Here is an 11,661-nt window from a genome sequence, read left to right on the forward strand (position 1 = left end):
GGCATAACCAATGCTTTATATACCAAATTGGATTCATTCCACATTAATGAATACCCAGCTGAAGTCCATATGACAATTGTCGACAATGATGATTGGAAGCAATGAAGACCTCACTGGTGTGACATTAGATTGCCAAAGGAGTATCGGAGTTTTTCATTTCAAAAGCAAATATTTTTGTGTGCTTGAGATGTATCTATACACAAGATTGGTTATTTGTCATACTCAGATTACAGGAGCTCTGGATATTAATACAAGAAAAAGAGGGTGAGAATGAACCTCTAATCAAATGGGTCAATTCTTGGGTCATGTTCGCTTGCCATTGCCATTCCAGTGCAAAGGCATGTGGGGCACATGACCTGCCAAAGCATAAAAAAACAAAAAATTAGGACGGAACATATGATGATGTCAACAAATTTTACATCTGGCAAATAAACGTAAATAATGAAAACCGTCAAAGGTGAGCTCAGCATTTGCATAAGCAAAATATTCTTCCTTTCATTTAAATTTCCCGGTTGATATGGACAAGTCAACAACAGACCATTGAAACTACATAGTTTTTGATGATACACCTTTCCAGATCCTGAACAGTTTGAACATCTTTCTGTTTTCGGGGCTGATAGAGGCCGGTCTCCACCATTGACTGTTGAGACTGGCTCAATAAGAACAAGTGATCCGGTATTTGAGCAGCGAGCACAAGCAAGATAACCTGCATTTACCATCAAGGTGGATAAATTGAGTGTTTGGAATACAGACGGGCTGTAAAAACAGGAAAGATTCAGGAATTTACCAGTTCCAAGACAATACTTGCATCTTTTATGCTCCTGCTGTTTTACATTGTTTATTTCAACTACCATCAAGGCTGAGATAACCCCAACTGCTCCTCCAGAGAATGATGCCACTATAGGATCAACCTGACTGCATTTAGCACCAATGGAACAGTGTTTAATACAACTAAAGTGCATCGACAGTACACCAAATTGATTTCAAATAACAGATGCCTCATCTTTGGAAGCAAACTTGTGTATGCAATAATTTTGCCATCAATATTTCTAAAGAAAGATCTTATATTGTTTCAATAAGCTAGCTTGCAACAATTGCTGCTGTCATTCTCGCTCAGCAACTGTCTCAAAAGAGCCGGATAATGAACATCCATTACAAACCAAGAGGATTAGTCATACCTCAACTGCATTGGCAGATGCACACTACGGATAAAATCAGCATATGATGTGCCCCCTAGTCCTAGCTTAAGCTCCAGCTATGATATGGGAAAAATAAAAGAAAGAGATGGTTAAGGCAAAAGAAATTATGATTCCAAGAACCATATCTAATTCTATTGTGTGTATTTTCATGTAAATAACACCAAGCCTGTCCACCGGCTAATTCCAAACAACATTCTCTCACTAAAAGGGGACTTGTTGCTTCCGAACAATGAAGCAAACATTGTCATGCCCTTGCCTGTTTTCCCATATATAATTTGTTTATTTCCTTTAAAATACTTAACACTCCCCAAAAAAATTATTCCTTTCATTCTATAGAGTTGAAAGCATGAGTGACTTACAGTGGGTGCTAGTAGTCCACCAAAAATGATAATCCCAGCAATAAGAGAAAAACAAGTCGCATAATAAACCTTGAGATTGTCTGAGGTCTGTAAGCAGCATGAACATCAATTACCATACAACTAATAACAAGTAAAACAATAAGTAGAGGAAAAAGCCATAAATGAAATAATATCTCACCAGCGGAGGCAGGAACGGAATGAATGATGGAAAATTAGGAAGTTCATTTTCTCTCTCTTCCTTCAATATACCAAGTTCAGCACTTTTAATCCTCTGTTGTATCCTTAGCCTCCGAACCTACGAAACATTGGGGGAAGGCTTGCGTTGTCATATGATGAAACAAGGTAGCATGACAGAAGAGAAAGAAAAAAGAATCAAAGGGTCACCTCTTCCATGTGGAGAAAGATTTTGTTTCGCCGACTTCGAATATTATCCTGAATTTCTTGCAGTTCCATCTTAGCAAAACCCTGAACTGTTTCAGGCCCTTCTATAATGCAAAATCTGCAGATTTTTGAAAAAAAAAAGGCACATATTTACTAATGACAAGGCATAGCGTGAAAATGAATTTCCAAATTTACTTAAAGACCAAAAACTTCTATTTTCGTCATCAGATAGGCAAAAGTAGCAAACAAAGCAGTGAAATTAAGACCCGCAACGAAGATTCATCTACGTGGAAACCTTAATTAAAGAGCTAAGAATTTACCCGGCGGTTGACTCGGAATCAATAGAAGGCGCGAAGGAGGAAGACTCGGGTTCAGTCGCCATGGATCGCCATCGGGTACTCAATTTGGGCCTCGCGTTAACGAATTCAGAGCTAAAACAAGAGCCACTGTAAGGACGCGACGGCTTCACCGTATAGGAAACCGCCAAGACTCGACTCAGACAAACCATCTCCAAAGCCTTCCACCTTTCCTGTCTCTCTGTTAATCAAATCTCCTTCCTTTCTCTGTAGCTTTGTTTGATGCCGTAGCAATTAATTTAACCAATCATTTCCATCCGTTGAGAAGAGCGTGAGCGGTGTTGTTCAGGAACAGGAAGGCAGAGTGAAGACAAGGGGAAGCATTAATTTTTGATGCAAATGTGAATGGCACGGATCCTTTTAACCAGCTAATGCTGCTTGACGTGGAACCATAATGGTACCTCCGTTCCCCTTTTCTGGTTTAATTTTATTTTCCCTTTGAAGGCAACTTCGTGCTATCCAATGCAAAATTCAAAACAAAAAAATTCTAATAAAAATATAAAACATTATCCAATAGTTTTCTGATTTTTTGCTCAGTTTTTTGACAACATTAATTTTGACTTGTAGCCGAGTTTCACTGGCTCATAATTTTATTCTTTCATTTTTTCTGTTAAAATAATAGTAAATATTTTTAATAATATTAGCAGCAGTAATATTTTATTTTTACTAATAGTAATAATTATGTCTGCAAATAATGAAATATATATATATATATGTACGAACCGAATAGTAGGAGCAAGTTGTAGCCATTACACATCTTTGAACTAAATGCAGTCTCATGCTAAAATAATACTATAAAATAGTAATATAGTAAGGTAATATTAGGTTAAATCAATCATTAAATTTATATTAAAATGATTAAATAAGTTTTTTTTAAAAGAAATTAAAAATAAATTAAACTAATAAGATTCAGGTGAAATTATGGAATTTACTCGTCCCATCGCAGTTGACAAGTTATGAATCATAGTGTTAGCGGCACAATGTTTTTTCTAAAAGACAAACGATATTGGGCCTAGTTTTCAAAAATGCCCAAATAAGAAAAGAATTCGGGCCGGAACAAGGACCCGAATGATTTGCACGGCTTCTGTTTCACCAGATCACATTTTAGGGTTAGGTTCCCCCAAAACCCTAAAATTTTTACTCCTATAAATGCATAGCCACCGGCGGTTGTATCATCACGCAGCTGTGTTCGTCTCAATGTCTGTTAGAGGTTTCTTTTACTTTTTTTTTTTCTCTCTTTCATATAATCTCTCATCTCAGAGGAGATCGCTGTGATGACCACGTGAAATTCAAGCTCAACAGACCGGAATGCTGGCTTCTCTTCTTTGAGAAGTTTGCGTGTCGACCACCCCGCTGAACTGAGCGATCTTTTCTTCTTCTTTCCCTTATCTATTTTCAATCTTTATTTTTTTTTTGTATTAAAAGAAGTGAAATTGTTTTGTGAGAAATTGGAGGTTGCGATGAGGATTTACAGCTCCCTCTTCCGATTCATTTCGTTGAAGAAATCGGCTGGCAGAATCGAACCTATTAACTTTATCGCCACCACTGAGCAATCTCTCAGTTTTTACTATCATTTTTCACTCAATTTTAAAAGAAAAAAAATTGTCAAAGTTTGGTTTCGGGAGTGGATGAGGATGAAGCAAAATATATATATATATATATATATATAATCCAACACTTGATCTGAGATATTCATTATCGAGTGATGTTCAAATCATTGCTTCTGAATCTGCTCATGAATATTAGAGATGAAATACTGATATTAGTTTAGTGTTTTTTGTGATTTCAATCAAGGCACCTTGGAGGCATCAAATGATGAATTTGGAAAAAAAATCTTAGGACACCTTCCTACATAGCTTTAATAAAAGCTATGGATGAGAAGAACATTTCCTTTCTGATGATGACCGCCATTAAGTCATTTTCACCTTTGATTATTCTCCTTTCTTTGGGAAGGGTTATCTGATTGCAGTTGGAGGAAAATGGTGGAATACCCTTCAATACGGCATTAGCACTCAAAAGATTTGAGTTCAAGGGGTCTTATTATTGTGGTTTGATTGCCCTTGTTAATACATGGTACTCGGGTTATCTTGTATGCCTCATAAAAAGCCCAAAACCAATAGAACGGCAGTTCAACATATGCATAGTAGAGTATTAGCTCCTGATTCCTGAATTGAATTCAATTCATAGTTCATAATGGACTCAATATGGGAATCCTAATGAAGACATGAGTTTCTCTTTTTTAATTCCATCTGGAGTTTCCAGTTTTTTTGACTTTAGAGTATTTTCAGAATCAAATAGTTGACTTTTTTTTATAGTCAAATCAAATTAACTGGGGCTTGAGTGAGGACATTGGATGGTAGAATAGGTCAGTTAACTTTAATTGGAAGTAAAAATTGATTTTAAAGTCTTAGTGGATCACATACCAAGAATCCGCTGTCGTCTAGTTGGTTAGGATATTCGGCTTTCACCCGAAGGACATGCGTTCGAGTCCCGGCATCGGAAATTTTTTAGAACTTGCTAGATTCACAGCAAATAAGTTTGGAATTTCTTCTTTGCTATCTGATTCATCAAAATGGGATAGGCAAATTTTGTTTTATTCATTCACAACTCTTGTGCACTAATAAGCCTCTGCTTTCCACGGCCGACTAGGGAGGGGGGCGGCGCGGCGGGCTCCTGTCCTTTCACGGAAATGCGATCCACTAACGTTGCATGTTGATGATGTTATCTTCGCCCAAATGATGAGTTTGGTGTGCCCAACTGGCTTGCCTATGTAATAGACTTAATGCAAAAAGAGAACTAATTTAGCTACTCAAACAAAGTAAAGAAATGAAATCAGTAGTTAAAGCCCATACAGTGATGCCTGTTCGAGTTACTTAAGCCTTGATGTTATTCAGTTTTCAGCAACAAAGCAGTTCGGCATATTTTGTGAGTACATAGATGGAAAAGAATTATCCTTTACCAAAGCAAAAAGATACTACTAAAGGATCCCAAATATCTACCTCATAAAAAGTGTTTCAGCTTCAAAATGATTAGCAAATCGAATCTAATTCATCTATGTGATTGTTTCAGTGATGGGTCGATACCGCACCATGTGAGGAAGCGAATACAGTCATATTGACCTGAAAGAAAATTATTTAACTATAGCACCAGAATTGGGCCATAGGGGGCACTCATATTTCGCGTTGAACTTGTGGGAATTGGGTCCAAATTGAGGGGCAACTTGGATTGGGAAATGGGGTACCGCGTGTGAGGTGGTCCGACACGAGCATGAGTCAATCAAGGCAAGTATTGTGCGCCCACACGGATTCAGCCAAGTGAAGCTCAAGCTTTCAAGTTGAACTTCCTGGGGCCTAGTTTCCTTTCCTCCTGGATTAAAGGTTTAACTGAGTTTCCTCATTCAGATGGCCCAGAAAAAGGAAAATACTTCTGTTTGTAGCTCCAGCTTGCAGCCTAGATTCTAGATAGGTCCCAAATCAAGTTTAGATCCCTGACTAATCCTTTCCACTATGAAGGGTTTGCCACGCCAATGTCTAGCTGCAAGCTGAAAACCTGAAATCAAGCTTTCCTTTCCACTCCAACTTGCTTTCCTTTTAAGATAACTGGATATAAGCAATCGTTTGTGAACTAATATCTAATAGTGTAATACATACATCATCTATGAGATACTAAGTATGATATTTAATTTTAGGATGTGCTCATTCACTAAGCTAAAAGTTTATGATCATAATATCCATTGTTGTGTTTATATGCTTACGAGATCAATACGTTTGATTCGTTTGTTCTTAAGTCGGTTATGTTTGTGCTTCTCCTCTCGCAAGTTATGCCAAAATTTAAAAAATCTTACCTGGCTAAAGTTGTTCTGATTGAACTGTAACTTTCATGAGTTGAAAGAAGCACAAGAGTGTAAACCACAGAGTCCCTTTTTATCTTTTCATGCCTATGATGATGCTACGATGTTGTTGCACACTCTTTGGGTGGGTACTCTAAGGCGTAAGTGAAGTGAAATGTGGTCCAAATACACCCTCATCCCCTATTGCTAAACACTAAACACCCCCCGGAACTCCATGGGGAACAAGGAAGAATGGGACTGGAAGAGCATTAAAGGATATGCTCACGTGTCAAGATCATGTCACTTTCGTGAAGGGATCAAAATTTTTAGATCCCTTCATAAATCCGAAAATGTGGAAGTCAAAAGTTGTTATCCTCCACCACAGCACACCACAAGCATAAAGGGAACTTTTCCTGAAGCAACTAACAACTACTATAGTACCCATTATAATGGGTAGAAAGAGAGAGCTCGGATCCATGCTATTTGGCATGCATTGCTTACGTCTCCACGTGTCCAAGGTGGCTATGGCCGGTTAAAGCTGCTACCACTCAAATGTGCCTGTACCTCCTCCCCCATTCTATCAGCCATGCCTCGATCCGATCCCTGCTATATACATCCATGAAACCAAAGCCTAAAATATCTTCTCAACCGGCCGAAATATCTACTTCTTGCCTGTGCAATGAGAGTATCAAGAATATTTTAACAATTACTATTATGACATAATGAGTTACGTACAATTAATTAACAGCGTCTGTATATGTTAATCTTTGCTTTGGTGTAACTAAAGGGCAGCAGAGACTAAATCCACTCTGCTTATGTACCTCTTGGAACTTGGAAGATGTCTTGCATAAGAAAAAATGTAAACAACGAAAAGACTAAAACCCTCTTGTAGTTGAAAAAACCAATTAGATGTTTTAAACTTAATGGTTAGCAAAAAGATTGAATTGGGGTTGAAAGTTTAGGACTCTAGCGTATCAGTCAAAACACAGACATAATCATGCCTTGTTGATAGGGTCCATTTATTAAATTTTGATAATCCAAAAAAAAAACTTGTGGCTTAAACTCTGTTTCCATTTCCTTCGTTTGGTTAGGCATGAAGACATGAACACATCCCATCATGTTTAATTTAGTTGAAAGGGCGGTGGTGCGATTCAGGCGTGGTAGTGCTGCTTTGTGGGTAAATTTTTAACACTTGGACATGTCAACCTATATAAAAAGTAAATGCCATCACAAGTGGCCTCATATCTCAATCACCCCCATTATAAATATCCACTAACATGCACCAAAACTTGACGCAAACCAGATTTCACACACAATCCCAACTTTGTCTACAAAAAGCTTACAACTCCAAATATATCATGGAGAAGAAAATGCAACTTAACTTTCTCCATTTCACCGTCTTCCTTATCTTCTCCTTGTCCGCTTTTAATATAGCTAGTGCTCGCGGTGACACGGAAAAACTGACCCCTTCCGAAATGTCTACGGAGTCTAATGCCCCAAGCGGGGACACCAATGGCGCTAGCGGTTCAGGCCATGGGCCTAACTGGGACTATGGTTGGGGATGGGGTTCAAGCCCTGCAGGCGGATGGGGTTATGGCTCCGGCTCGGGCCGGTCACCTAATGGATTCGGGAGGGGTTATGGTTTTGGGTTTGGTTCCGGGACTGGGTCAGGCTCCGGGTACGGTTATGGGTCTGGAGGTGATGGTGCTCATGGTGGAGGCTATGGGGCTGGAAGTGGACAAGGCAGTTCCGGTGGCAGCGGCTATGGTGGAGGAAGCGGCGGTTCAAGCGGCAACAGCAACACCTGGCCGTCAAGTAACAGGAAGCACCATGGTTGAAAGGAAGGCCGGAGTACTTGCTAGGACAGTATGGTTAGTATGTAGCTATAAAAGACATGGTGTGAAAGTACGATATACAGTTTGAGTCTGCTTCGTACAATATTACGATATTAGTTCTTTTTAAGTTAAAACTATCTTTATGTACTGGGTATAGTGAGTGTTTCTTCTATTTGCCTGATTGTCTTGATCATGGATTTCATCTTCAGCCACCTGAGCTACAACTTCAAGAGTTCTCCACTATGCAGGGAGAAAAGGCCATGTCTAACAGTTCTCAATCCTTCACCTGCTTATAAATTATAATTATTAACAAAACATAACCTGTTGAACTGTTATTTCTTCTACATTTTTCACTCTTTTACTTCTCAATGGCTATACACTTTAAACAAATTGAGGACCTGCTTTTGCTTATAATTCACAAAACATTCATTCCTGTAGTTGTAGGAGTTTTGAGCCAAGACACAGCAAAGCATCTGGACTGGGCAGTGAAGTGAGTGCAATAATTTAATTAAAAGTAGCATCTATGCACGAAATTTGATCAATGTTTTATTAAACAATGAAAATTTTCAATAAATATGCCTGTTTAAATAAAGCATGAAAACCTGTTCAATGTTTTCTAAATTTTGAATACTTTATCTATATAGTAAAGTCATTCAAACTTTTAATTTGTATTTTCAAATTTAGTTTTGAGTAAGTCTTTATCTCAAAAAATACATCAATGTCTCTTTTGTGATAACATAAACATAAATTAATGGATTCACTACATATCAAAGATTGAACCAGGATTTTGAGTTCACGAGGCGAAAGTCTTATATAAAATCAAGGGATTAAATATTTTTTATCATAAATAATGTACCCATATATAATATATTAAGTATAAGAGCGAAGGTGAAATATAGAAGGCTAAGATACAAAATTGTAAGTTTTTTAGAAAATCTTTTTTGTAAGTTAAAATGGTTCAAATTATGACATGATGTGTAATTATTTTTTTATCATAACGTGTAACAATTAAATTTTTCAATATAACATGTGACAACTAAATTATAAATATAGTGTGTAATAATTATATTTTTCAACATTACATGTAATAATTATATTTTTTAATATGATGTGTAATAACTAAATTTTCAATATATCATGGAACAATTAAATTTTTCAACTTAACATATAATAACTAAATTTTAAACATAATGTGTAATAATTAAATCTTTAACATGGCGTGTGACAACTAAATTTTTTAACATGACATATAACAATTAAATTTTTTAACATAACGTGTAATAATTAAATTTTCAATATGAAGTGTAACAATTAAATCTTCAACATAACGTGTAATAAATACATTTTTTAATATGACATGAAATAACTAAATTTTAAACATAGCGTGTAACAGCTACATGTTTCAACATAGCGTATAACAATTAAATTTTCAATACGATTTTCTATCTTGTGTGACCCACATTCCATCCACATATCAACTTAATCCTTAATTATAAAGAATCGAAAATGTTTAGTTCTTGATTATTACAATTGAAATGTTTGTGCCTTAATTAAAAAAATGCCTAAATGTTTAGCCCCAAATTTGAGTATTTAGCTAGTAAAATATTATAACACTTTTGAGTTTTAGCTATAATCTCATGTGGATTTGTTAGTTTTTGAAATATACAGTCTATCTCAAAAGAATATTTTTCATTAAACACATAACACATAAGTCTAAACATTAATTAATTGTTAACATTTTCATTGGTTTGATGATATAACAGTATTGAAAGAATAATTTTATCTTTCATTAAATTTAAAAATTACTAAATTATAATTTTTTTAAAAAAAAACTCTACCTACCTTCTACTAACTAGCCACCCTCAGCTAGATATATTTGGCCGAAGAGTGTCAAAGTCGACCAAATTGTGCTCTCCCAGGGAAGTGAGAGATTGACACTCTTTTGGGGAGCACCCATTGTGGTGCTCCTAAGCACTTCTTAGATCTAGTGCTCTCTTGGGGAGATCCTACTAAATTTGACATTCCACTAATAGATTTAGCCACGGAATGAGGAAACATTACGGTTTAATCTGAAAGAAAGAAAATAGTAAAAAAAGAAATGCATTTTAGATGTTTCACGTTTAGATGTTAATGTCATTTATACATTAACGCCAAATGTTCCTTTTTAAAATTAATGAACTCATGTATAAATAACCAAAAGATGAGAGGTTAGTGCATTTTTTTTTTGGGTCAATTGCTGGCGTTAAAAGCAATGTTATTATTTAAAAACTTAAAAATTTCACATTACAATCATATCTTCAATGCCAGATTGTTCAATTCGCATTAATCAAGAACTTTATTGTCATTTGATTATTGCCACATTAGCATATCAACTTTTAGCATAATTAACACATAATTATTAAATCAAAATGTTTATCGTACATAGAAATTTTATTTTTGAATATGTTAAAAATTTTTAAAATTAATTACAAATAACATTTATACATGTAAAAATAAATTTTTTTAAAAATATTATATTTATTAATAGAGTTGAAGAATAACGAGATAATTATTTTTTAATTTAAACTCTCAATATATTCTTCAATAATTTATACTTTTAAATAAAATATTTATTTTATATTAATTTATTAATTAAAAATAAAAAATGATTAGCATGTTAAGGTTCAAAAAGAATTTGATTTTTTTAGTATTTTTTGTTTAAAATTATAGTTGTTGAATTGAGATATATATTGTGTACCGAAATTTTATTTTTTAATATTGAGCATTAAATATCATATTGTATGATAAAAAATTTTAAAATTAATTATAAATAACGTTTTTATATATAAAAATAAAAAAATTAAAAAAGATTATATTTTTTAACAAAATTGAAGATTATAGAACGTAAATTAAAAAGATAATTATTTTTTAATTTAAACTCATAATATAAAGTTTTAAACAAAATATTTTTCATATTAATTTATTAATTAAAAATTAAAAAGCATTTATCATGTTGAAAATTAAAAAAGAATTTGCTTTTTTAGTATTATTTTTGTTTAAAATCTACAGATTACTTTTCAGGTTTCAACTCAAAAAAATAATAAAAAAATAACATTTTTAATAATTAATTAAAATTAAATTTATTAAAAATGTATCATCCTTATCATACGCCTATTGCGTATCGTATAATATGCTTTCATATTTAATTAAATTTTACATTTGATCAAATCCAATATAACTATAAATATGTATCATTTTTTATTAATAATACATATTATATAGATAGTATTACGTATCATATTATAACTATGTAATTAAAATCTAAACTCATGTTTCAACTCAAAAATAAAAATTTAATACTTGATTGCAATTAACCTTATAATGATTCGACCATACATAGTGATTTAACCATATCTAGATACATATTGTGTATCATACAATACACTTTATAAGATACAATATCACATCAACTTGATCAAAAGGTCCTTAGCACATTTAACAAAACAAAAATTAATACTATTCATTGCACAAGCCTTGCAACAATATTATGCAACTGAAAATATATTTGACTAAAACTCAAATGAACAACTTATAAATTTATAGGAATACATCTTCATTAATACATCCGCCCGGTACATTCCTTTGAACCACAAAAACAAGCCTTCATCTTGATATCACCATTTACATCACAAATTCCACCTATCCTATAATTATAATCATAGG

The 11,661-nt window shown here is 34.2% G+C and overlaps 3 protein-coding genes and 4 non-coding genes across 8 annotated transcripts in view; 5 read left to right on the plus strand and 2 right to left on the minus strand.

Annotated features, from left to right (window-relative positions):
- Positions 1 to 129: 129 nt before the first annotated feature.
- Positions 130 to 2,732, minus strand: LOC110418284 (orange protein). 2 transcript variants are annotated; one of them, XM_021430970.2, is made up of 8 exons: positions 2,260 to 2,722; positions 1,943 to 2,057; positions 1,737 to 1,853; positions 1,559 to 1,645; positions 1,179 to 1,255; positions 788 to 915; positions 570 to 706; positions 130 to 356 (listed from the first exon to the last, which is right to left on the minus strand). In XM_021430970.2, exons 1-8 carry the CDS (start codon positions 2,445 to 2,447, stop codon positions 279 to 281), a joined length of 927 nt encoding a protein of 308 aa, XP_021286645.1. In that variant the 5' UTR covers positions 2,448 to 2,722; the 3' UTR covers positions 130 to 278. The 2 variants fall into 2 exon arrangements, with proteins under 2 accessions (XP_021286645.1, XP_089640011.1); XM_089783885.1 differs by having other exon boundaries at positions 570 to 915; positions 2,260 to 2,732.
- An 827-nt stretch (positions 2,733 to 3,559) lies between these two features.
- LOC149527106 (small nucleolar RNA Z107/R87) lies at positions 3,560 to 3,663 on the plus strand. Its single transcript, XR_016351370.1, has one exon. It is a non-coding gene; the product is annotated as a small nucleolar RNA Z107/R87 (small nucleolar RNA).
- Positions 3,664 to 3,745: 82 nt separating this feature from the next.
- LOC149527107 (small nucleolar RNA R30/Z108) lies at positions 3,746 to 3,848 on the plus strand. Its single transcript, XR_016351360.1, has one exon. It is a non-coding gene; the product is annotated as a small nucleolar RNA R30/Z108 (small nucleolar RNA).
- Positions 3,849 to 3,920: 72 nt separating this feature from the next.
- Positions 3,921 to 4,028, plus strand: LOC149527108 (small nucleolar RNA snoR31). Its single transcript, XR_016351369.1, has one exon. It is a non-coding gene; the product is annotated as a small nucleolar RNA snoR31 (small nucleolar RNA).
- Positions 4,029 to 4,099: 71 nt separating this feature from the next.
- On the plus strand, positions 4,100 to 4,200 carry LOC149527109 (small nucleolar RNA snoR31/Z110/Z27). Its single transcript, XR_016351357.1, has one exon. It is a non-coding gene; the product is annotated as a small nucleolar RNA snoR31/Z110/Z27 (small nucleolar RNA).
- A 3,247-nt stretch (positions 4,201 to 7,447) lies between these two features.
- On the plus strand, positions 7,448 to 8,131 carry LOC110418290 (uncharacterized). The gene has a single exon (XM_021430978.2). The coding sequence runs from the start codon at positions 7,483 to 7,485 to the stop codon at positions 7,960 to 7,962; it is 480 nt and encodes a 159-aa protein (XP_021286653.2). The 5' UTR covers positions 7,448 to 7,482; the 3' UTR covers positions 7,963 to 8,131.
- A 3,197-nt stretch (positions 8,132 to 11,328) lies between these two features.
- LOC149527110 (histone-lysine N-methyltransferase, H3 lysine-9 specific SUVH5-like) overlaps positions 11,329 to 11,661 on the minus strand; it is a 1,450-nt gene continuing 1,117 nt past the window's right edge. The window contains exon 1 of the mRNA XM_089783886.1: positions 11,329 to 11,661. This exon is cut by the window's right edge and continues 1,117 nt beyond it. Coding sequence (XP_089640012.1) covers positions 11,555 to 11,661 — 107 coding nt within the window. The 3' untranslated portion in view covers positions 11,329 to 11,554.

Source organism: Theobroma umbraticum, unplaced genomic scaffold (genome assembly GCF_002168275.2).
Source record: "Theobroma umbraticum cultivar Fairchild unplaced genomic scaffold, ASM216827v3 scaffold_50.0, whole genome shotgun sequence".
Taxonomy (NCBI): Eukaryota; Viridiplantae; Streptophyta; class Magnoliopsida; order Malvales; family Malvaceae; genus Theobroma; species Theobroma umbraticum.